The sequence below is a fragment of the Hippocampus bargibanti genome, linkage group LG08, assembly GCF_051943395.1.
Source record: "Hippocampus bargibanti isolate YZ-2025 linkage group LG08, ASM5194339v1, whole genome shotgun sequence".
NCBI lineage: Eukaryota > Metazoa > Chordata > Actinopteri > Syngnathiformes > Syngnathidae > Hippocampus > Hippocampus bargibanti.
Genome location: NC_142741.1, coordinates 23,242,937 through 23,268,164, shown reverse-complemented (window position 1 = coordinate 23,268,164; position 25,228 = coordinate 23,242,937). Strand labels below are relative to the sequence as shown.

The following is a 25,228-nucleotide window of genomic DNA, read 5'->3' as shown; positions in this document are numbered from 1 at the left end:
TGGATGTGGTTCATTGAGTCTGGTTTCATTCTGAAGTAACAGCAGGGCGAGCCCCTCCAGGGATGAGGCCCCTCAACTGAAAATGTCAAAGTGGATTGTGCTTGAATAGTTTTCCAGTATGTTTTGGTTATAATTACATAGCATGTAATTATGGCTCAGGTAGGACAGAATCTCTGGCGTGTTTGTGTGTGGAGCACAGTGTTTAAAAAAGCGACAGAGTAGAATGTGAAACCGTTTTAAAATCAATCATTTACTGTCTTGATAAACAGTGTTACACTATCAACAATCCATCCATAGACTCTTTTCAGTCTTTGCACATTTTCAGCACTTGTACAGCACAATGTACAGTATTTTCGAAACAAAGTCTAAAAGTAACTTTATAGGACAATTACTTTGTTGAGATGCCACGTTTGGTATGTGTTTAAAGGACAACCGACGTTTCCGGACAAGTTGTGTCCATAATTTGTAAAATGGCTTCAAATGACTTCTACTGAGCGTATTTTACAAAGATTCCACCGCATATAGCTATATTTTACGTTTTAAGACTCGTGCTGAATATTCCGGAAGTCTTGTTTTGGAGTTGGTGACGAGTCAGTACGTGACGTCACTGAAGGAACGCCCCTGACCGAAAAAAAAAAAGGACACATTGTAGCAGTCCTTCCATCACGTCAATGCTTGTTTGGTCTGAAAACCTCGTGTTGCACTAGAAAGAGCCAGAAGAGGGCGTCCAAGCTCCGTGGAAGGAATTTATCAGCCTGTGGTAACGGGCTGATTCATTCCTCACAGTAGGTCGCCATTTTCTGCCTCTTTTTGGGTGAGTTGGGTATGCAGCCAAATACACCTAGAACAAATTTGAACAATATTTTTTTTCTATATTGTAAATCAAAGATCCTTTGATCCTCTCCTCTTACATCTAGAACTGCTTCATGTCACAAATAGGGTACAGCAAGTGCCGAAGAATGAATGGCTGTGTGTTTGTGTTGTCATATTATTTGTTATTTAGTTTTTTTTATTTACTTCAAAATGGCGCCGCCAGAGTGGCTGCCTTTCCAGCAGCTCCTGTATTTTGTTTTTCTACTTCTTTCTTTCCTTTCCTCTTCCTTTCATAACTTTGCTGCTGTGAAATGTCAATTTCTCCACTGCGAGACGAATAAAGGTACATCCAATCCAATCTAATTGTTTGTCTAGATGTGAAATTGTCTCACACCTAATCCAGGGTATCCCTGACATTTCTAAGGATTGAGGGGTACATATGGATGTTGGGTGTTGTCAGTTTTCAGAAAAGTTTGTGGTTTTTCTTGTACCAAGCTAAAAACAAACAGGTTCAGTCATTCAAAAAAAAAGTCGTTTTCCTCTTAAAAAAAGCAGGATAAGCACGTTCTTCGGCCCACATCCTGACCGAAACCCAGCCGCAACGATGTAGTTGCAATTTGTCTGCACCCCATCCATCTCCCACCCCACCGCAGCCTCCACCTCCGTTCACGTCCAGCCCCGGAGGCGTAGCTCTCCCTGTCAGTTTCTGCAAGTGCACGAGTCTTCGAGCCATTCTCGCGTGAGAAGGACCCGGAGGAGAGACCTCGAAGTGCACATCAGTGGACTTGATGAAAAACTAAGCGAAAAGCGTGCTGAGAATCGCCGAAAGACTTGAGGAAAGAAAAAAGAGGTAAACTGCAATGATGAGTTCGAGTGCTACGGGAAAAGCCACTTTTAGACTTGTCGCGCCGTTTTAAGAACATCTATCTGATATTATAACTACTTATCACAACGCTTTTGCATTTTTCACACAACGAATAATGTAATATAAAATATGCTAAATTATATGGTCTTGACATTGCATTACATCCCCCTCCCCACTTCAATGTATTGAATGGTAAATTCTGACCGATAACAGTACTTTGTTTTCAGTGTGCTGATATAAATCAACAATTACATTGTGTTGTTTAGTGTGAGGCGAGCCGGCCCGGATTGCACCATAACCACCCAGTCGAGTGTTTGCAAACTATGCAAACAACTAGTGACAGTAGAAAACTTTTAAAAAACCGAAAACACGTTGCACCTGCACCAATTTCGTTGTGTGGAGGCATTAGCACAATAAACCCCTCGACTGACAGTTAGTGTCTGTGTATTGAGAGACAAAAGCTTTGTTTTGGGCTAATTTGTAACTAGATGCTCGCGGTGACTGAGACGGGGGGGGGGGGGGGGTTGTAGCGAGAAGGGAGAGAGAAAACACTATTGTGCCGCTGTTTACGATGTTAAAGTAATAATCAGGCAGTAGGAAGTACAAAATGTGCTTTTATGTACCCCTTTCCCCCCAAAACACTAATATGTTACCGTTTACGAGGTAAAAGTAATCATCAAAAATACTGGCTAGTACATGATGTGCTGTTGTATATTTTTTTCCACGTTTAGACATTCTATTTGATTCTGTTAGTTTCAACTCAAATACGTTTAATCTTAATTTATCATCAACTTAACCTACGTTATCAATATAAAAACGATGTTATTAAGACTCCAAGCACAAATCACCGTATCCTTTAAACGTATTCCTTCTTTTTACAAGCATAATTGATTCATTTAAAGGACAACCGACGTCACTTTTTTTGTTTCCTAATTGACATCAGAAAAACGTTTTATAGCATCTAAAATACCCAAAACACGCAGTATGATATTTTTATTCAAATGCAAAACACCAATAAAAATGGCTTAAAGTGTCCAAAATCTGCAAAAAAATTGAGCAGCGAATTGGTCCCCAGTTCATGACGTCACGCCAATACGTCTTGCATTGCTGGAGAATCAAAACAATGGCTTCATATTCAGAGAATATGCTTTCTTGTTACACATCCAGTTATGAATATGATTTAAATAGTTCTGAAGAGGAAAGCATACATGTTTGCAATCAATTAAAAATTTATTCCGTGCCATTTTGAGGCAACATTGGGGGGAAATGTCTCACCCAAAAAGAGGCAGAAAATGGCCACCGAGCTCCTGTGAGGAATGAATCAGCCGTTTCCACAGGCTGATAAATTCCTTACATGGAGCTTGGTCGCCATCTTCTGGCTCTTTCTGGTGCAACATGAGGTTTTCAGACCAAACAAGCATTGACGTGATGGAAGGACTGCTACAATGTGCCCTTTTTTCAGTCAGGGGCGTTCCTTCAGTGACGTCACGTACGGACTCGTCACCAACTCAAAAACAAGACTTCCGGAATATTCAGCACGAGTCTTAAAACGTAAAATATAGCTATATGCAGTGGAATCTTTGTAAAATACGCTCAATAGAAGTCATTTGAAGCCATTTTACAAATTACGGACACAACTTGTCCGGGGACGTCTGTTGTCCTTTAATGTAAGTGATACAAAAAATCGTAACAAAATGATAGCACTATGCACATGTTGACATCTGTTAGATTCTTTCTCACCGATTGTTGGTTAATTAAACACATGCTATTTATTATACTTTTTGAACATTTCCTGATTCAAAGAGAGAGAGAGAGAGTGTGTGTGTGTGTGTGTGTGTGTGTGTGTGTGTGTGTGTGTGTGTGTGTGTGTGTGTGTGTGTGTGTGTGTGTGTGTGTGTGTGTGTGTGTCTATGGGGGGATTATATGCTTCTTTCAAGCCTCCATGCACAAATCAATACTGTTTACGCATTCCCTCTTATTTTAATTTGACACACATGCCATTTTTAGTTATGAATAACAAAGTATAAATAAATACAGAAAGCAGCTGCAAAGCCGCTGAACTCAAGACTGCAGTGTGTGTGTGTGTGTGTTTTATCTGATGGCTGTAGGTGTTAAGAGACTAATTAGCTTGAAGCCTGCCGTGCTACCTGGCTCAGGTGTTTTCCATATAATATGAGAGAAATGGAGGCCATTGTCAGAGATTATCCCTGCGTTGAAAATCCCCCTGTTACAAAGAATGGCCCTCTATGCTTCCCAGTTAAAGCAAAACAAAACACACACACAAACGCGGTAGGGTTGTATCACAAGAGAAACATTCAATTAATTATGATCAAATGTTTCTCGCAAATGATACTTCTTACACAATTTACAAGCCTAATAAGTCCCAAATCCTCTATAATTGTAGTAATAAACACATTTCCCTGCAAGCAGTACTGGTTTGTGATTTGTAATATTATACTTGACATTCTATTATCCTGCGAGTCAATGCCAGTTTTATTTTCGTACTTTACTATGGAAGGATTTAGGGCAAATGTGACTAGAGACATTTTAACGTAAAGTATCTGATCATTTCAAAGAACACAAGCTATAAATACCTGCAGCTGTATGATTGGTAAATCGATACTTTGAGGGACGCATGACTGCTGAATCTGAGTGGAGGATGCAGATAAGTTGCAACAAATAGGTGAAAAGTCATTATTGTGTGTGTGATGTGATCCTAAAATGTCTCCAGGAGCTGTGGAATGTTTTTATTTAGTTAAGAAAAATCCGTGTGGGTGCAGAGGTGCCTTTAGGCAGTCACATGTCAACCTGTCACCGCAGTGGCCATCGCCCCTCCGTTTACAATATGGAGGGAAGGCATTTTGCGTCATGTCAAGCCACCCGCTGATCTCGGCACACAGTTCCTCGCCGTGGTTGGACAGAGGTCACTGTGGAGCATTAAGCGCATTAGGCAGCCTTGCTCTGGTTTTGATCTGCCTTCCCGACAAGAGAACTCCCGCTCACTCTTCGGCCGACCTCTCACATCACGGCGGGCGGCTTATTGGAAAAGAGACATCGCAGCAAACTGTGACGCTTGGGCAGCAATGCGGTCCAAATATGTCACTGTGGGCTCATTCTAAAAGACGGTGCCGAATTTTTAACATGCCACACTGCCTCGCATTTTACCCTCATGACTAAAAACTGCAAGTTTTTGAGTGTCGAAAACCAGGATCTGCTTACAAAACATACAAAAAAGCACATAATGTTTTTTCTTTTGCTATGCATAACAAAAAAATGTACGTGTGGCCTCCTCGTGCTGCCTTCCACTTGCATCTCGGCATTTATCCAACTATTTGAAATATTGTGCACACACTCCCTTGTTATTAGCTTCAGATGTTGTAAAAATGACATGTTCAAGGTTCTAAACTGCCCTTCCTTGATCAATCTGCATGGAGACAGCTCCTCTGCGACCTTGCAAGAAGAATACAAAGGAAACAGGATTTCTTCTTTACTTCTTGAGGCACGTTATGAGAAAACATTCTTTAAAGTGGCATCGTGTTTCCTCCCAAAGTAGCTTTATTTTGGAATGCTCAGGAACGCTCCGGAAATACACTGTTTGGGTTTCTTCTCGCTGCTTCCGTATCTGCGCTGCGCTCGAGGAGCGAATGTAAACACTTGTTCGGAACCGCACGACCTCACGCACCTCGACCAGGCATCAATCATATTGACTGCAGACACTATGACTATTATGGTCTGAAAGCCATGTTTGAACAAGTTAACAACATTAAGATTCTTCAGCGTCGGGTGGCAGACCACAAGTAACTGTTTTATGAGCTGCTTGATGAAGCTAAAAACACCATTCAAGAGACTGACAGTGTGATGAAAAAGTGATTTCCTTCTTGCTCATTCATCTGTTCGCGGAAAGGCATTGAAAGAAAGATTGTCACATTAACTCCATTACTTCATGGAAGCCAGCAATCAGCTAAAACAAATGTTATACAGTGATACCTCGTTTTTCGACCATAATCCTTTTCAGAAACCTGTTCGAAAACCAATTTGTTCAAAAACCGAAACAGCACTTTCCATTAAAATCAATGTACAAAATCTTAATCCGTTCAGAGTCTAGAAAACAACTTTTTAACTATTTCATCGCATAAACCGGATAAAAAACTTAATAATAGAGCAGGTCATGTGTAAAATTCTATAAAAAAAAAACTTATTTTCACCAATTTTCTTTCTGCTATTCACCTATCCCAGCTGTCTTTGGGCAAACACAGGGCACACTAACTTTTCAAACCATCCTCTGCTTGCTTTAAAATCATACTATTCAGGAGATCTCAACCAAATATGTCTGCATTTTCGCAAAAATAAAACAACAACAATATTAATGCGTCAGTCACAATGAGGAAGACGTGACATATAAGGAAGTGACGTATAAGGAGGCGGAGGGTAGTCGAGTGATGCATTCAGATGCACTCAGTTTAGTTGAGAACCAAATTTCGGTTGTATACCGGGGCATAAAAAATATGACATTTTTGGTTGAAAACCGAATGGGATGAGAACCGAGACGTTCGAAAACCGAGGTTTGACTGTATTTGATTTCGGTCATGGCAATTGGATGCATGTGCCCATCACATGCATCCAATTGCCACATTTTTTTCACACCTTACAAAAACATTTATTGGATTTTCTTGGACGATTTACTTCTCCTGTCAATATTGTGCTTTCTATACAATACAATACAATTGATTTATGTAGCGCTTTAACAACAGCTGAAGCTGCAACAAAGCGCTTAACATGGACAGCTGTCATATACAGGAAATAAGCAGTCACAAAGATAGTAGAAAGCACCAGGAAGTCTGAATCATGCTGTGTCAAATGTCAAAGAGTACAAGTAAATTTTGAGGCAGTTTTTATAGATGGGCAGCGAGGATCCTTGCCGAATGTTGCTTGGCAGGACATTCCAGAGAGTGGGACCAGCAACGGAAAAGGCTCAACCACCTGTGAGCCTTCGTTTAGTTTTTGGCAAATGTAATAATGGCTGGTCAGCAGACTTGAGGCATCGGAAAGGTGTTTAGGGGTGGAGGAGCGAGGCCATTTAAATATTTGAAGACAAATAATAAGATCCTGAAAAGAACTCAAAAATGTATAGGGAGATAGTGAAGGGATGCCAGAGTAGGAGTTATATGCTTCCTCTTACGAGTAACAGTTAAGAGGCGAGCAGCAGCATTCTTGACCAGCTGCAGACACTTCATGGAGGATTGGATGACTCTAAAGTAAAGTAATCAAGCCTAGATGAGACAAAGGCATGAATTACTGCTTCAAGGTGTTCATGAGAAAGGAGAGGTTTTATTTTAGCCAGCTTCCAAACATGAAAGTGTCACGGTTTGCGAGGTGGTGATGGCGGGTGCGGATCCCAAAAAGCAGGCAGGAGGGAGCAGGAGGTTGTTTGACAAATTGTATTAAAATAAAGTCAGCAGGAACAAAATGTAAAACATCAAAATCATCTGAATGGAAAAAATACAAAGTAGCAAAAGAAAACCAAAAGTAAAAGTCCGCCAAGGTTAAACAAACACATACACAATGCATGCCGCAAACAAGCAGCAAACAAACAATGAACCGGCACCGGATGGTCGTGCTAGGTGTCCTTTTAAGTGTCAATGATTAAACGACCAACACCTGCGAGGCTGCAGGCAGGGCTGACGTCGCTACCCGCTGGTCGCCAATCTGATCGGGACGACCAGCACCTGTGCAGGTGTAGGCGGGGCCGACAGCGCCCCCCGTTGGTCGCCAACCAGATCATGACAGAAAGAAGCTGCATTTAACAATAGCATCAATTTGTCAGTTTAAGGTTTAAAGTCACTCTCCAGTTTAAGTCTTGACTTAATGGTCAGTCTCATTTTTTTTTATTTATAGTTTGTTTACTGTTTGTCTTGTTTATATATGTCATTAATTGATAAATTTTGGTTTCCCACAGTTCCAAATGAGTCATAATGAGAGAAAAAAAATATTAGAAGGGTGTGACGATATGTCCAAATGTTACACTATGTGTCCCCTGCAAACAAATCTTCCATACAGCTTAATGAAGATGTCCACATGGCTTTATTAGCCATTGTTTTGACTTCTTGTCTAGATTAAAACCGTTTCAGCCGGAATGATGAGGTCATGTGTTCTTTTTGCAGGATTCCTCGTCGTGTGTCGGCAGTCGAGATGAGTCTGAGCACCAGCGAGATGGAGGACCTGTGGGAGTCCCTGGGCTACCTCAACTTCTCCGATAGCTTTTCCAACATTTCCAGCGTGGACACCACAGTGTGCCACACGGCGTTCAACCGCATCACCCTGCTCCACTCCATGTGCGTCCTCTATACTTTCATCTTTGTTGTAGGCCTGGCAGCCAACGCTTTGGTCCTTTGGGTGAATGTTCGCGCCCAACGAGACTCCACCCCTCGCCACGAGACCCACACGTACATCGCCCACCTGGCCGTGGCTGATCTTTGCGTGTGCGCCACGCTACCCGTGTGGGTCAGCTCACTGGCCCAGCATGGCCACTGGCCCTTTGGCGAAGTGGCTTGCAAACTCACGCACCTGCTCTTCTCCGTCAACCTCTTCGGGAGCATCTTCTTCCTGGCGTGCATGAGCGTGGACCGCTATATGAGCCTGACGAGCCACCGGGAGAACCAGGGCGGTGTGCGAAGGAAATCTATCCGCCGCATGATCTGCATTGGAGTCTGGCTTTTGGCTCTGGTGGCCTCTTTGCCGGACACCTACTTCCTACGCACGGTGAAGGCCTCGCACGGCGACAGCATGCTCTGTAGACCGGTGTACCCGGACGACCACCCAAGGGAGTGGATGGTAGGGGTCCAGTTGAGCTTCATTCTCTTGGGCTTCGTACTCCCTTTCCCTGTGATCGCATTCTTTTACGCGCTACTGGCCAGATCCTTCACTTGCACATCCTCGCCATCATCCACTACGGTGGAGCAAGAGCGTCGCGTGAGCCGCAGAGTGATCCTGGCCTACATCGTGGTGTTTCTGGGCTGCTGGGGGCCGTACCACTCAGTTTTGCTGGCTGACTCGCTCTCCCAACTGGGTGTGCTGCCTCTCACCTGCGGCTTGGAGAATTTCCTCTATGTGGCCATGCACCTCACCCAGTGCCTGTCATTGCTGCACTGCTGCTTCAACCCCATCCTCTACAATTTCATCAACCGGAACTACCGCTACGACCTCATGAAAGCCTTTATTTTCAAGTACTCCACACGAACTGGTCTGGCACGTCTCATTGAGACATCCAACGTGTCTGATGCGGAGTACTCCGCCGTCGCCGTTGACAATCCGCCGCAGATATGATGAGCTTTCCATTCAAGCTGTGCGGCTGAAATTCCATCCGCTGTCAACCAACGTCAAATCTGACACTAAATGACATTTACAGACATTTTCTGCAGCGAGGTGGAGAAATCCTGTGGACAGCAGGGTATCACTCTCGATTGACTGCGCAAAAAAGCACTTAGAAAGCAGTTTTATTAGTGAAACCCTATATATAACTACCTATTATATATGGTTAGTGAGTTGGAAAGCCAAACTGGCGTGTACAAACCTTATGTTATGTGTGTATATGTTATGTGTGGTTGATTTTGATGTTGTGTTTCCCAACATTTATTGAGCATCGTCACATCTTTTAAAATTAGGAGAATTTCCAAGCAAACACCACCCAAAGAAGTCACAAAATGTATGTACGTCTACATATATACTTGATTATCTCCCAAAATCTTGGCCTGTTTATTGAACACAAATTTGAAATACGTAGTTGCACAACTTATTCTGTTGCGTGTGTGGCATATGTTTTTTCAACCTTTTTCATTGAACAGAATCAGATTTTATTGCTTTATCCATTACTATAAGTTGCCAACATATATACACGCAAGTATTCATAACAAGAAATAATTTTGGGGCACTCATGTGCCACTGCTCAGTGGCTAGGAATCACTGCATTTGTGTGTGTGTGTGTGTGCGTGTGTGTGCATGTATGATGAGAGCGAATCAAACGGGCATTGCTGAAGCTTTACGAGCAAAATGGCATATTTAATCAATCTATTTATACTCAGATATTGTTTGACTTTGTCACTCACACTCTGCTCCATCCCAATCATATCTGCCTCATACTTTCAGTGTGCCCAGTGACTGGGTCCTCGTTCAAATCCTGCTGTCACACGTTAGGCATGAAAACCTCATGGCGTCACCTCAGTTGAATTCTTCAACCAAAGAAGAACATGTTTTTTTCCCATTTGTTGGTTCATATCTGTTGAGGCTTGCTGTTATGATTGCTACTATCCCCAAATGGCACGTTAATGACTCAAGTGCAAAGATTGTACTATCACCTGTGCTCAAATTGACATTCTGAAACCTTTGAGCAGACATAAATGTGAGTTTGTCCACTTTGCTAGCTTACCATTGGCAGTATTGCTCTGTTTTGATGTGTGTTAGCCTGTGTATTTCTTTTAAAACATTGTTAGCTTTTTTTGCTACCCGGTAGTTAGCTGGCTTTACTAGCCTATGTCTTCAGCATTGATGAAGTCCAAAGTGTGCCAGAATGAAACCATTGCACATTCTCAAATATAACTTAAGTAGCACTTACCGGACCTAACAGCTCACTAACTTATTCCCGCTAGCTTACAGCTTCATAGAATGTCCACTTTGTGAAGTGTCTACCTATGGGACTCTATTACCAATGCTAAAAGTTCCATTGAGGAGCTAATTGCCAGTTAGCATTCTTGACAACCTTTTCTACTGCCCTATGGCTTTTGCCTTGTTGCGCTATGACATGCTAACTTAAACCGCTATGTATTCCTAAAATAAACTTGGGTAGCCACTTCTGAGACGTGATTAATCATTCACTTTGCAGTTTTCACTCACCTATCGTACTAAAATGAAAGCATAACCCATGTTCAGAGATACACTATGGAGCCTATTATTAGACAGAAAATAGCAGCTAACTGCTAGTTGGCCTTCTTTGTTAGCCTTTTGCCATTGGCCTTCAACTTCAGCATAGCCATGCCATGATGTGTGTCGATAGTCTAAAATATAAATGACCTCATTCCAACATTAAGCGCATATTATCTGGTTTTATAGGCAGGTGGCTATTTTTAGAGCCAACTCTGGCAAAGCTGGCATTGTGTGAAGAAAAGGTCATAAAGGGAATCACGTTTCAAACGCTTTCCATTTAAGACGTAGCCAATAAATAACATAATTTGAGCCTTTTCCGACCAAAGTCAAAAGCCACTCACTGCTGGGGGGGGAAAAGGAAGACATAATAAACCAATTATCTCTATCTATATTGTCCGAGGTTTGACTGTAGTGTGACGACGTGTGACAAATATATGCCAGTGACGCTGTTTCTATATTACATTTGTAGAATTAATCCTGCTGTATCAGTGCCTCAGGGCTATACATGCACATACAAACCTTTACAACCAAATCATATAATAACGGATAGCTTTACTGTTCATGTGCAGACAGCATTTGTGATGTGTAATGACAAACTGTTTATTAAATAAATGCAATTTGTCTTGAATGTGGATTCTTGAGGTAGCAGTTTTTTTGTCTTAGCTGCAATTTTAATATGAGGGGATATTACAGTATTTCATAATTATGGTGACATTATGTGATTGTGGAGAGTAACATGTCTCCAATGGAGCAAGCATCCCATTATTATTATGTTTTTCAAAGAAATGTTCTGTCACATATTTTAAACTGATTGAAAATACTTTGTTTCCACGCTTTCAAAATCCTGTTATATTTCATGTCACTAATGTCACGCCATCATATATCCTCTACGACAGTGGTTCTCAAACACGGGGGTCTAATAAGGGTCTTCAAAATAATTTGCAATGTTATCTTGTACTGTTTTTTTGTACATAACTACAAATGCATACTGTTGTTCAAATAAAACAAACAGATTAAACCAAATAAGTTGCTCCTGCCTACCTTTGTTTTCGGGCATTGTATCATCAAATAAGGATCTTTTTTTTTTTAACAAAATGTTTGTTTTTGATGAATATAATGCTGTTTATTCTCAGAATGGCCAGTGCCTCCTATTTTAATAATATTAATAATAATATTACAAGAATAATATCATTAAAAAATAAAATCCTCATAAGATTGTGAAAAGATTAACTCTTTCTCCATAAAAAGATGCGTACTCTCTTTACATGGAAACTGTTTTTTGCATCACATAAGAATTGGTTATTGTGACAATACAACTTGAAAACATTTTTCGTATATATATATATATATATATATATATATATATATATATATATATATATATATATATATATATATAGGGGTATAAAGTGAATACAGTGATCCCACAGTTTACGAACTTAATTGGTTACCAGAAAGTGTGTGTAAGGCAAAAAGTTCGTCTGCCAAACATTTATTTCCCATAAGAAACCATTAAAATTGAGAATAATCCGTTCCCAGGTCCCCGAGTGACGTTGCCGCGCTTTCTCCGCAATAATACCCTCACTCACCTCCCTAGCTAGCTGCTATTTGTTAATCCAAATCAACAGAAGTTTTTCAACTTCTTCTATTGCCTGAGACCGTTGCTTAGACAACACAGAAACACCCTTAGCCACACGTAACAATGGTTGACTTAACATACTGGTACTGGGACGTTAAGTCACACAAACGCACACCTCGTTCGTGTTTTTCGATGATTTCCTTCTTCTGCTCGACCGTAATTTTCTTTTGTGTTCTCTTCGGATTAACACGAGCCTGTGTTGGGGTCTTTTTCGGTCCCATAATAGCAAAAGCACTCCACTCGATAACAAACCACATCTGCACTCAAAGAAAGGTGGTGACGGAAACTACCGTGGCGCTGTTCGTCCGTGTGGTTTGCTGTTCATCTGCCCAAAACTAGTCCGCCAGCTGTGTGGTTTTGTTCATCCACTGAAAACTAGTTGGTATGCCAAGATTATATTCTCGCAAATTTAATGTTCGTAAGGCAAAAAGTTCAGGAGGTTAAGCGCTCGTAAACTAAGGTATCACTGTATATGTTTAAAATCTGCAAGTGAATTCAGGGAGATTTGTTTTTAAATACAATTAAAAATAATTGATGACTATGATATCACCACAAACATCCATCATCATATTGCAAATTAAAAAAAATCACGGCAATCAATATTGCGTACAATCTTGGGGGGAATGAATAAAAATTCTAAGGTCTGTAAAATTATGTGACATTGACTTTGCCCAGACACTCCCCGGTGTTTCTTTAACCTCACAGTGTCAACACCCTGCCACTTTTGTCCTCAGGATATGCGATAACCCCGCAGACGACCTCCTAGTAATCATCGTGCCTGTCCAGAGTGCTTCGGTCTTTCCGCTAATCAGCAGTTTGGATATCCCTGCCCCCCATTTCAGATGGAAAGTCCAGTAAAGAAGATTGTTGAGAAGACTATGAGGTGCATTGATGGCGTCATGGAAAAAGCTTCTAATTAGACACACATGCATTGTCTGTTAAGCAGCTGGACTCAATTGTTTTTAATCCACTTTCTATCATATCTTTGCTCATGATGATAACTTATGAGTGAGTAGGAGCCTCTCCCAGCTGACTTACAGTGTGAGACCAGTTGTATAAAGCGCTCCCAAGAGTCTTGATTTTCTTCAAAAGATGACCCTGCCCCATATACGCAGTTGCACCTTGTATATGAAATAATAACGAGCCACAAAAGGTCTCGTAACTCCTGTCACTAGCCACTGACTCCATTTCCCCCTGTAGAAGAAGTTGTGCGTAACCCCAGCTTCTACTGTGGCGCCATATAATGTGGTGTGCCTTATATTTGGAACACTTTTATATACAGTAAAGTCTCGTTACATCGATATCGGTTATATCGATAGTACTGCTTATTACGTAACTATTTCTTTAACGCAAGGAGAAAATTTACATGCCGCAGGATCGGATATATCGATAGTCCGGTTATATCGATATTTTTTCCGACTCCCGAGAATATCGATATGACGAGACTTTACTGTATTTGAAAATATGGCATTCATTGAGGGTGCGCTGTATACTACGGTGCGGCTTATGCGCCGGAAAATACGGTATGTCATTTGGAGCACAGATGACTATGGAAGAGGATTAGAATTCTGAGATTAAAGTCAGAATCTTGCCAACCATATTTTTTTTTCTTCAATGGCCCTAATCCTCTTCCGTAGATGTGAAACCCAAGGACTGTTGGGCAGTTCAGGCTCACAACATTTAGCTAGAACAGTTAGAATCACTAATTTGTTGAGAAAAATACTTCGGAATACATTTTTGTGATTGAAAAAAAGCATAGCCTCTTTTTACTTTGCATTTGTCAGATAACAGGTAGAATTTACAAAATTACCCATACGTTATAGTTTTTTCCCTCATGTCAAATGTGTGCATTTATACAAAAATCCCTTTTTGAATTGGAAACTATTAATTTATGAAGTCAAACTTGATTTTCTGGTTACCAAAATAGAAATAATGATTTGTCGGGAAATAAAATGGAATTATTGTATTCAATTTAAAGCAAAACTGACATCATTTTTTTGTTTCCTAAGTGACATTAGAAAAACGTTTTATAGCATCTAAAATACCCAAAACACGCAGGCTGATATTTTTAGTCAAATGAAAAACACCAATCAAAATGACTTAAAGTGTCCAAAAACTACTTCAAAATGAACCTGGAAATGGCCAGTTTCAGAAGGTCCCGCCCCCTTGTTCGTGACGTCACACCAGGACGTCTTTGCCTTGCTCTAGAATCAAAACAATGGCTTCAGATTCGGAGAAGATGCTTTCTTGTTACTCATCCAGTTATGAATATGATTCAAATAGTTCTGAAGCGGAAAGCATAAATGTTTGCAATCGATTAAAGAAGTCCTTCCGTTTCATTATGAGGCATCTGGACTCCAATGTAGCGTCCCAGAAAATGCACGAGATGGCGCCCAAGCTCCGTTGGAAATGGGCTGATGTGTCTCCTGGGAATTTGTGTAAACTAGTATCAAATAGGAGTCTTTGTGCAACGACTCTCCATCGCGTTATTTATGTGTTTTCCTTCTAATTTCACCATCAATACGGATCAACATGAAGTTTTCAGACCAAACAAATTACCCAAAATGCGTTGTGTCGCTTTCTCGGTCAGTGATAATACCTACCGTGACGTCACGGTCGGCATCGTCACCAACTCAAAAACAAGTCTTAACACGTAAAATATAGCTATATGCGGTGGAATCTTTGTAAAATACGCTAAGTAGAAGTCATTTGAAGTGATTTTACAAATTATAGCCACAACTTGACCGGAGGCGTCGGTTGTCCTTTAAATCAATCACTTCGAATATTGACCTCAAATATTTTGAGTTGAACTAACTCAGGTTTGACAGTGATAAGGGACAACACATACGTGTAGTTAACCGTACATTCTAACCACAAACCTAATCTGGAGACAAACACAGTGAAGCGAAGGTTCTTCTTGTTCACTGATTGTATGGCTTTTTGGAAAATATTATCATAAAGCACAGTGCAAATTAAACTGTCAGCCTAAAGTGACTAAACCATTGATGAGGCATGTAAACACACGCACATATACATTGAAGATGTTGGACGTATTTTAATTTTAAATTTAAATTTACAAAACATGAAATAATCCGTCCATGTAACACAATAGATAGGTAGGGTCTTTCTTTTGCTTTTCCCCCCCTTAGTATCCAGAATGTGAACCAAGCTGTGACCTTAAAACCAAGATATGTGGTTTCACTGTCATAACCAACTCCCTGAGGGCAACTAATACCACAATGTGGCCCATGATGAAAACAAGTTTGACATCCTTGATTTATGATCTTCAATGAACCAAACATGCATGTTTTTTTATGGAATGTGAACGGAAGCTGGAGAAACACAACACAAGCACAGAGAGAAGATGCAAACTCCACGCAGTGTGAGCAGAGTCAAGATTTGAACGCAGAATGACTTGCCTGAAAGGCAGACGTACCTGTCAAAGCCTCTTCACAGGAAGACAGTGCTGGGCAAGACAGTGAATATTTTGTGATGAATTTTAAAGGACAACCAACGTCTCCGGACAAGTTGTGTCCATAATTTGTAAAATCTCTTCAAATGACTTCTACTGAACGTATTTTACAAAGATTCGCATATAGCTATATTTTATGTTTTAAGACTCGCGCTGATTATTCCGGAAGTCTTGTTTTTGAGTTGGTGACGAGTCCTCACGTCACGTCACGGAAGGAACGCCCCTGACCGAGAAAGGATACATTGTAGAAGTCCTTTCATGGCGTCAATGCATTTTGCTTTACTTGTTTGGTCTCAAAACTTCGTGTTGCACCAAAAAGAGGCAGAAGAGGGCGACAAAGCTCCGTGTAAGGAATTAATCAGCCTGTGGAAACGGGATGATTAATTCCTTACACAGAGCTTTGTCTACATTTTCTGCCTCTTTTTTAATGCTACATCCCCCCTCCCCACTATTGCCTCAAAATGGCACGGAATAAATTATTTAATCGATTGCAAACATGTATGCTTTCCTCTTCAGAACTATTTGAATCATATTCATATTCAACTGTATGAGTAACAAGAAAGCATATTCTCCGAATCTGAAGCCATTGTTTTGATTCTCCAGCAAGTCTTGGGGTGACGCCACGAACATGGGGGCGGGACCTTCTGAAACTGGACACTTCCGGGTTCATTTTTTTGCAGATTTTGGACACTTTCAGTCATTTTTATTGGTGTTTTGCATTTGACTAAAAATATCATACTGAGTGTTTTGGGTATTTTAGATGCTATAAAATATTTTTCTGATGTCAGTTCGGAAACAAAAAAGTGATGTCGGTTGTCCTTTAAGTTTTCATGCCAATTTTATTGTATGGATCAACCAAATGTAAATGTAAATTTCTCCACTCCGAGACTAATAAAGGCAAATCCAATCCAATCCAACCAGGATGCAGATTTTTGTTGAGTTTGATTTCCTATTCTATAGCTGTCATCCCATTACTATATTGCCCATTTGGAATGACTTCAAGGGGAAGTATTATACACAAATACCTTCCTCTTTGATGCCCCTGAGGTGTTTTCGAAAAGTGTCATTTTGGTGCATTGCCGATCTCACCAGCAGCTTTAACACCAGCAGTGGTGCTCATGTCGAGCGGTGTGCGGATGATGCCTTTCTTATGCTGTCGAGCTTCTTTCCTCCCTGTGAAGCCCTCCTGGCCTTCCAGTGCTCCTACTGTGTGAGGGTCACCACTTCCTCACCCCTTCAGCCCATGTGATCTCCCCCCCGCCCCCGTCACCCTTTTTCAAAAGCAGACCAGACACCGCCTGGTGCTTTGACCTCGTGGCTCAACTTCTTCAAACTGGTCTTTTTGTTTTATGGAAACTGATTCACGCCCACATTGAAAACCTTTGTTTTTGCTTCATTCAAGTGAAGTTGTTTGTTGGTGTGTGATGTCTTTCTTCAGGTTTCTATATGTAAAACTTTGTAGGAATTTGAGGCATTTAATTCATATTCATGCCCAAAGTAAACAAAGGCTTTGGAATTTGTGTTCTTACGATGTATAATGTTTATAAAAATATGAATGATATTACGGCAAAAAAAAAAAAAACAAAACAAAACGGTAAAATGTTTAATTTAACTGATTTCAAAATAAAATTCAACTTCACCGGAACTTTTGTTTCTTCTCGAGACTTTTCGCACGGACTTGTTTTCTCGGTGGCCGACTTCGCTTTTTACGAGTAGCAATATTTGTTATAATTGTCACGGTTTGCGAGGTGGTGATGGCGGGTGCGGATCCCAAAAAGCAGGCAGGAGGTTGTTTGACAAATTGTATTAAAATAAAGGTCAGCAGGAACAAAATGTAAAACATCAAAATCATCTGAATGGAAAAAATACAAAGTAGCAAAAGAAGACCAAAAGTAAAAGTCCGCCAAGGTTAAACAAACACATACACAATGCATGCAGCAAACAAACAATGAACCGGCACCGGATGGTCGTGCCGGGTGTCCTTTTAAGTGTCAATGATTAAACGACCAGCACCTGCGAGGCTTCAGGCAGGGCTGACGTCGCTACCCGCTGGTCGCCAATCTGATCGGGACGACCAGCAACTGTGCAGGTGTAGGCGGGGCCGACAGCGCCCCCCGTTGGTCGCCAACCAGATCATGACAATAATTAACATTACTGCTAATATTTCATGACGAAAACGGAATCGAAAATATCTCAAAATTCTATTTAACATTTTTTTTGCGTTTCCCGTACAAACTTTCTTGTATGCTGTACACATCTAAAAATGTGCAAAAATCGTACAGAATACGGCCGGTTGACAGGTATGCAAACCTTCCAGTGCAATCGTAAAAACATGACATGGCAGCATTCCAACAAAACAGAATTAACATGGACACCGTTGCAATTACAAGGCGAGCTTGATAATTTCTGCCCACGTTGTTGAAACACTACTCCAATTGCAAACAGCAAGTACGGTGAAGCAAAGCGGCAAACATACAGTAGGCAAACGCTAGAGTGACCTATGTTCCACCGCGATTCTTTCTGTCCAGTGAACCGAGCGCACTCTGTACTCGCATTCGTGTATCATTGCATTTTTGTGAAGTACGTAACCGTTTTTCGTGGGATTTTCCAAGCTATGCCGCTTATGATGATGTATTACACGTTTCCCTCCGTGCTGGTTTTTGAAATTTCCGAATACAACAACGAGAAACGGGGGAAAAAAATTATTGACGTTTACGCTCTGTTTGCTAACACTACAGTTATTAAAGTTAAGTAAGTTGTATTTTTATAACTAATAGAAGTGGTACAATATATATTTTTCCCCATAACTGCCAAGTTTCAAGCAAAAAGAAGCATTAGCATATATATTTCTAGAGCTCACAATTTTCTTTCCTGGTATTCAGTGATAGCCATTTTTGATTTATGCATTCGATCGTTGATATTTGCTAATTTATATTATATTATTATTGTGTTTCCTGTTCCTATTTAGAATTTCCAAAGCTTTCCAATGGTACTTTACCTGTTAAGATCTGCCAAAAATTAAGAAAGTTATGATAGTTTAAACTGCAATAAAGAACTCGGTCACAGATTTTCATTGTTTTAACTGTAATTACTGGCTGAAAATCCTCTCATATTTTGAAAATTAAAAATTCCATTATTTCCTTTTTATTTGTCAGAGAACAATAGAACACACACCATTTGAAAGCTATTTAAACGCACTTAAATATGATATTAGAAAATGTGTGATGAATTATTATTCAAAAAAACTGTCACATCCCTACATACAGCGTCACGGACACAAATCATAGCAGACAAACAAATCAAGCAAGCAAGCATGATTTGATTTAAAAGATAACTCTCCACACCAGACAAAGAATAATACAACAAAGTATTTTACCCTTGGGGGTATGCTGTCGATGAAATGAGTGATTCACTATGGGCCCTGGGTACATTCAACAATAATCATCAATAATGATTGAATAAGGTTGTAAAAATATAAATATCAATATCAATATGCAACACATTCATTTCATACACCTCTTGCAGTGTTGCTGTTCTCAAATGATCACTTCTACTGAATTTTAAGGAAATTGTGTTATCGCGTCAGTTTTTTGTGTGTTTCAGCGAACAAAAGGAACTTGAAAAATGATCATTTTTCAACACTTGATAAGCCACTTGCTTACAGAAGAGAAAAGCAGCATCTCCACAACACAAAGGACAACCGACGTCTCCGGACAAGTTGTGTCCATAATTTGTAAAATGGCTTCAAATGACTTCTACTGAGCGTATTTTACAAAGATTCCACCGCATATAGCTATATTTTACGTTTACGCTATTGTTTTCGAGTTGATGACGATGCCTGACGTGACGTCACTGAAGGAACGCCCCGACCGAGAAAGCGACACACAATGCATTTTGGGTATATTGTTTGGTCTGAAAACTTCGTGTTGATCCGTGTTGATGGCGAAATTAGAAGGAAAACACATAAATAATGTGATGGTGAAACGTTGTGTGTTGCACCGAGACAGCTATTTGATATTCGCTGACAAAAATTATAAGCTGAAAAAATCAACCCATTTGCAACAGAGCTCTGGCGCCATCTTCTGCATTTTCTGTGACGCTACACATCAGTTATGATCTCTCAAAATGACCCGGAAGACCTTCTTTAATCGATTTGAAACATGTATGCTTTCCTATTCAGAACTATTTCAATCATATTCATAACTGGATGAGTAACAAGAAAGCATATTCTCCGAATCTGAAGCCATTGTTTTGATTCTCGAGGTGCTTTGACCTGGCATTACGTCACGAACTGGGGGGCGGGACTTTTTGAAAATGCCCAATTCACAGCTCAATTTTTTTCAGATTTTGGACACTTTAAGTCATTTTTATAGGTTTTTTTTTGCATTTGACTAAAAATATCAGCCTGCGTATTTTGGGTAGTTTAGATGCTATAAAACGTTTTTCTGATGTCAGTTAGGAAACAAAAAAAAAATGGTGTCGGTTGTCCTTTAATGAACTACCGTATTTTTTTTAGAAGCACAATTTTAAACAAAACAAAATGGAGGACAGGAGTTTCACAGAATTAAGGAGCGAAACATTTCAAAATTGGTTTCCTCCAGCCTTCTTGACAGAAGTTTACAATGGCAGTGCAGGAATGAGAGAAGTAGATTTCCATTATATGGCCAATTCATGCTAATGCTTCTTTGTATGTAAATGTTTTCCAACCCAACAGGACATGTAAATGTGCTATTTTTACTGCTTAGGCAGGCAGATGGTGACAGGCTTTAGTGTGAAAATAAGACTCCATATTTATGTGTGAAAGCACGTGGGAATTATTTCAATCCATGTATTTTCTAAGTGTCTGATTAGAACTGTGATTTTCTGGTTTCTGGACTCAGCCAAGCACTGGAAACTCAAATCCAACCTGAAGATATTCTATCCTGCAGCTACTTCATATAATTTAATGACATTCTTAATGGGGCTGTCCGTTTGGGCAAAGGAGAGGTTAATTGGCCGGGGATGAAACCCATTAATGGACCGTGGCTTCATGCCTCAGTGAGAGTGTGTATGACCGATGAAATGTTGCGGAGTAATTTAAAGCATCTGTGTTTGAAGTTAACACACGCAAACGCATACATGTGAAGCTATAATTTATTTATTGTTGCTGGCGCGTATCCAGACTTTAAGAGTCGCTCTGCTCCCACTTCAAGCCAATTAAAAACTCTTGAGCTAATAATGAAGACTTGGGAAGGAATCTCATAAAGAGGTTTTGGAAAATAAATAAAGAAAAGCTGGTTTTGCGCAGGCGCAAAGTAAGGCACACATGTCCTGGACAGATGTTGAAGTGGATTCAATAACTGAAAACTGATGAACATCTACACTTCAAAAATATCAATAAAATTATTGATCGCAAAACTCTTATAAAAGAGAATATGAATTGAACAAATGAGGTTTTGTAATCTGTTCTTAATTTGATGTTCTTTCATACCATTTTCCAAACAATCACAGCTTTCAGGTATTCGCAGTGTGTTTAAACAAAACAAAAAAAAAATGTTGAAAAATGACATGGGTCACTTTATGGGTCCCTAAGAACCAAAGGTGCTTGCACACATCTGCACGAGACAAGCAAAATACTCTCTGGGGTACACATCTACCAGTAATGTGTTTTTAAAGAGTTGTTTCAAAAACATTACCCGTGGAGACACAGACACACATTTTGCCATTTTGATTTACAAATGATTCACTTGTCATTCTGGATACAATTCCTATTCTTTATTCAAAATACAGTACACAAATTGTTATTGTGTCTTTGTGTATAGTCTTCAGGACAACCACTGTGTTTTTCTTTTCTTTTTTTTGTGTTAAGCTTGCACAAAACCCCAAATCCTTAATTTAGTACCAAGTTCACAAGTATGTTTTGCTTTTTCTTTGGCCTTGTTTTTATTTTTTGGGTGTGTGCGGATTAGGCTTTTTTTTCATTTGACCACACATACTGTGGTATCCTGTATATGGGTATATAGGTGGGTGGGTAGGTAGATAGATAGATAGATAGATAGATAGATAGATAGATAGATAGATAGATAGATAGATAGATAGATAGATAGATAGATAGATAGATAGATAGATAGATAGATAGATAGATAGATAGATAGATAGATAGATAGATAGATAGAGAGAGAGAGAGAGAGATAGAGAGATAGAGAGATAGATAGATAGATAGATAGATAGATAGATAGATAGATAGATAGATAGATAGATAGATAGATAGATAGATAGATAGATAGATAGATAGATAGAGAGAGAGAGAGAGAGAGAGAGAGAGAGAGAGAGAGATAGATAGATAGATAGATAGATAGATAGATAGATAGATAGATAGATAGATAGATAGATAGATAGATAGATAGATAGATAGATAGATAGATATAGATAGATAGATAGATAGATAGATAGACACAGACCGACAGACAGACCGACACACCGACAGACAGACAGACCGACCGACCGACCGACCGACCGACCGACCGACCGACCGACAGACAGATAGATAGATAGATAGATAGATAGATAGATAGATAGATAGATATAGATAGATAGATAGATATAGATAATATATACTGTATATATATAAAACTCTTGGCTCATTGATTTTTGTGCATCAAAAAGGGGAGCAAAAGAAATACTTTTTTTTGCTATTTGAAAGAGTGAGTAAAATAGCTGTTGCGACTGTAGGCACGGCAGACGTGAATCCCTCCCATCTCCAGTCAAAACAGACACATTGTGTTCCAAAGACAACCCTCACTCGTTGAAGAAAGATTCCTGCTGTTTTCTCTGATCCTTAACCATCTTATTGGGTTGTGGGGTGGGGGGTTAGCAGGGAAAGGGGGTGCGGGTTCAAGACCTTGTAAAATCATCCTGTGACTGTTGGGAGAGTGCAAAAACTCTTAATCCTTTCCAGATTTTCAGAATGTAACTGTATAGCGCGGATGGACCCACCTGAGCGTTAAAGGTTTCGACACAGGGGTGCTGTGTGTTCATCACATTTCTTGCCAAAGCTGCCGGCTCAGTGTTTAGACGACACACCTCCCCATTCATCCAGCGTTTGGTGAGGGACTGTGAACTCATCATCAGCTCGGCTGGAACCACTGAAGACGATAAAACATTTGAAAAGTGTCAGCCAAAAAGTAAGGGGCAGCTGCTGTCAAGATCGGCGAAACATTGTTTTAAACACTGCGTATGCTTGGAACAGAATATAATGTAAAATGTTTTTTATCTAATATATAATAAAATAAAATAAGGTATATTTTGTGTAGTTTTAAGGCTTAGAAAATTAGAGAGTAGTAAATTATGTTTTATGGGGACATTGGAATGGATTATTTTCATTTTAATGGTTTCCTATGGGAAATTAATATTTGGGATACACACCTTTCGCCTCACACACTCTGTCTGGGAACCAATTAAGTTTGTAAGCCAATCTGTTGTTAAAGCGCTATATAAATCAGTATGTATGTATTGTACTGGATTTTGTACAGCCGCCCCCTTTTCAAGCTTAGATAACTCCAGACTCATATAACTTGGGAATTAACTCTTTTTTTTCTGAAGAAGATGGTCTAAGGTTTCTAACGTTGCATTGAATGTTTATTTAGTCCTAAAACTCAATATTGTATGGGTTCCGCAATTTGAGTGAAAATGACAAACACCCTGGCACTGGAGTCGACACATTTTTGCACATCGTCTGGCAGTGAATGAGTTAACCTCACCTTACATACAGTAAGGGAAAATCGTGACCCTGTAATACATTTTGAATCTCCACATACAATATAATACAATATAATGTCTGAGAATCTCTTTTTCCTTCTTCTTCAACGTTAGGGAAGTCTTCTGTGACCAAAATCTTTACTTGACTAGTAAAAAAAAGTTCCCGTGACTGTTAAGTGTCCTTGAGTTTTGAAAAGCCCTTAGAAATAAAATGTATTCTTATTATTAGTAGTAGTATAATTTCTTGAGCTATATTATAGAAAAGAAAAAAAAAGTTGTCAGCACATATTACTTAAACTTGACTGTAATCAGCACATATTACTTTTTAATTGCTTTTTTATCAGAACCACTAAGGTAAAATAACTCACAAAATAAAGGAGTATATTAAAAACGCTGATGTATTTTGATGCACCTTGTCGGCTTTCACTTTTGGTTGTGAATAGCTGATAGTTTGGCCAAGTATCGCCTTACTGGGTGTATTCTCTCACGGGAAAAAGGAACACAAGTTACACCCTCAGGTCAAAATGGATGTAAGTCATTCAAAGAACAATTGGTGTTCATCTCGCTCTTCCGAACAGCCCTGAAACGGAAAGGTCTTACTTGAGTTTTTACTATGAGAATGATGTGACACATACGCACACGCACGTAGTTGTTGAACTACATTTGACCGTCCGCTTTACATTTTGAAAGCAAAAAGACCTGTGCGTCGCCATTGTCGAGTTTGGCTCTAGTCGTTACACGGCTCTGATGTACCTCTGATCCGTTTCAGCCCACCAAAGAGAGTTTCCTCTTCGCTGTTTTGCTAGGCACCATTTCACAGAGCTTGACAAATGAGTTTGTAGAACAGCTCCCGAGAAATAAAACAAATCAGCGCGAGATGAATGGCGGGAGGGAAGCTGCCATTTCCGTGTGGAGAGGGTGTGCGATGGCTAATGATGGGGGGGAAGCCAAGGGGAAACGTGCGTATGTGTGACACCCAGTCTCGGCGTTCACCCTCACAATTGACCGAATGCAAACACGGCTAGGGTTGTCCTCCCCTCCAGGCCCTTTTTTGGTTATGAAAAGATTTCCAAAAGCTGAATTGTTCCATTTGTGCTCCGCTGTCTACTCGTCACCCCCTCCGTGGTGTTGAGTCTCCGCCGCATATCAATTACCAGCTTTATTTGCCTTCAGTTGTCGGTGTTGTCACAGCTGCAGCTATTTCATTGTTCGTAAATAGCAAAAAGATGTAGGATTAACCCATCCGTACGGGTCACTTTGAACAGTTAATACAGTGATTAGCACCGAGCCGCAGCGCCATGGGAGACCACATATTTGAAGATGGCGGGCAGGGGAGGGTAGACGGAGGGGCAATAGATTGTGCCAATGTTTTGGCTAATTGAGGTGCAACTGATCCAAAAGACTGGTGGTGACCAAATGTCTTCCTTTGTCTCAACCTTTTTGAAATTCCGTTGCCTCAGCTTGCATGTGTTCATCACGTGCGTTGGCTCTTTTGATTCAGTTTACTGACGCTCTATCTTTCAACCAAAGTCAGCTGGGATCAGCTCCAGCACACCGCGATCATGGACAAGCTAAGCGGTATCCAAAATGGAGAGATGAATGCAAGTTGTGGGGGTGGGTCACAAGGTACGTGCGCAGTTATTGACAGGCAACTAGATGAGGTGAGATTTACCTGAAATCAGTGGGGACAGATTCTAGCAGTGACATGCGGTGAGGTTCATGGCTGGTGAGGCACTGACGTCATCGATGACGTCACCGCTCGTCTCTACTTCGTATTTGAACGGTA

The 25,228-nt window shown here is 40.2% G+C and overlaps 2 protein-coding genes and 1 long non-coding RNA gene across 3 annotated transcripts in view; 1 reads left to right on the top strand and 2 right to left on the bottom strand.

Moving 5' to 3' along the window:
* LOC148894841 (vang-like protein 1) overlaps positions 1 to 19,560 on the bottom strand; it is a 73,846-nt gene extending 54,286 nt beyond the window's left edge. The window contains exon 1 of the mRNA XM_089002395.1: positions 19,082 to 19,560. The gene's annotated coding sequence lies outside the window, so the exon portion shown is untranslated. The remainder of the gene's footprint in view (positions 1 to 19,081) is intronic.
* Positions 1,513 to 11,620, top strand: ackr3a (atypical chemokine receptor 3a). The gene is made up of 2 exons (XM_089003191.1): positions 1,513 to 1,663; positions 7,840 to 11,620. The coding sequence occupies exon 2, from the start codon at positions 7,868 to 7,870 to the stop codon at positions 8,999 to 9,001; it is 1,134 nt and encodes a 377-aa protein (XP_088859317.1). The 5' UTR covers positions 1,513 to 1,663; positions 7,840 to 7,867; the 3' UTR covers positions 9,002 to 11,620.
* A 2,327-nt stretch (positions 19,561 to 21,887) lies between the features above and the next one.
* Positions 21,888 to 24,469, bottom strand: LOC148894840 (uncharacterized). Its single transcript, XR_016115883.1, has 3 exons — positions 24,196 to 24,469; positions 22,681 to 22,829; positions 21,888 to 22,605 (listed from the first exon to the last, which is right to left on the bottom strand). It is a non-coding gene; the product is annotated as an uncharacterized LOC148894840 (long non-coding RNA).
* Between the last annotated feature and the right edge of the window lie 759 nt (positions 24,470 to 25,228).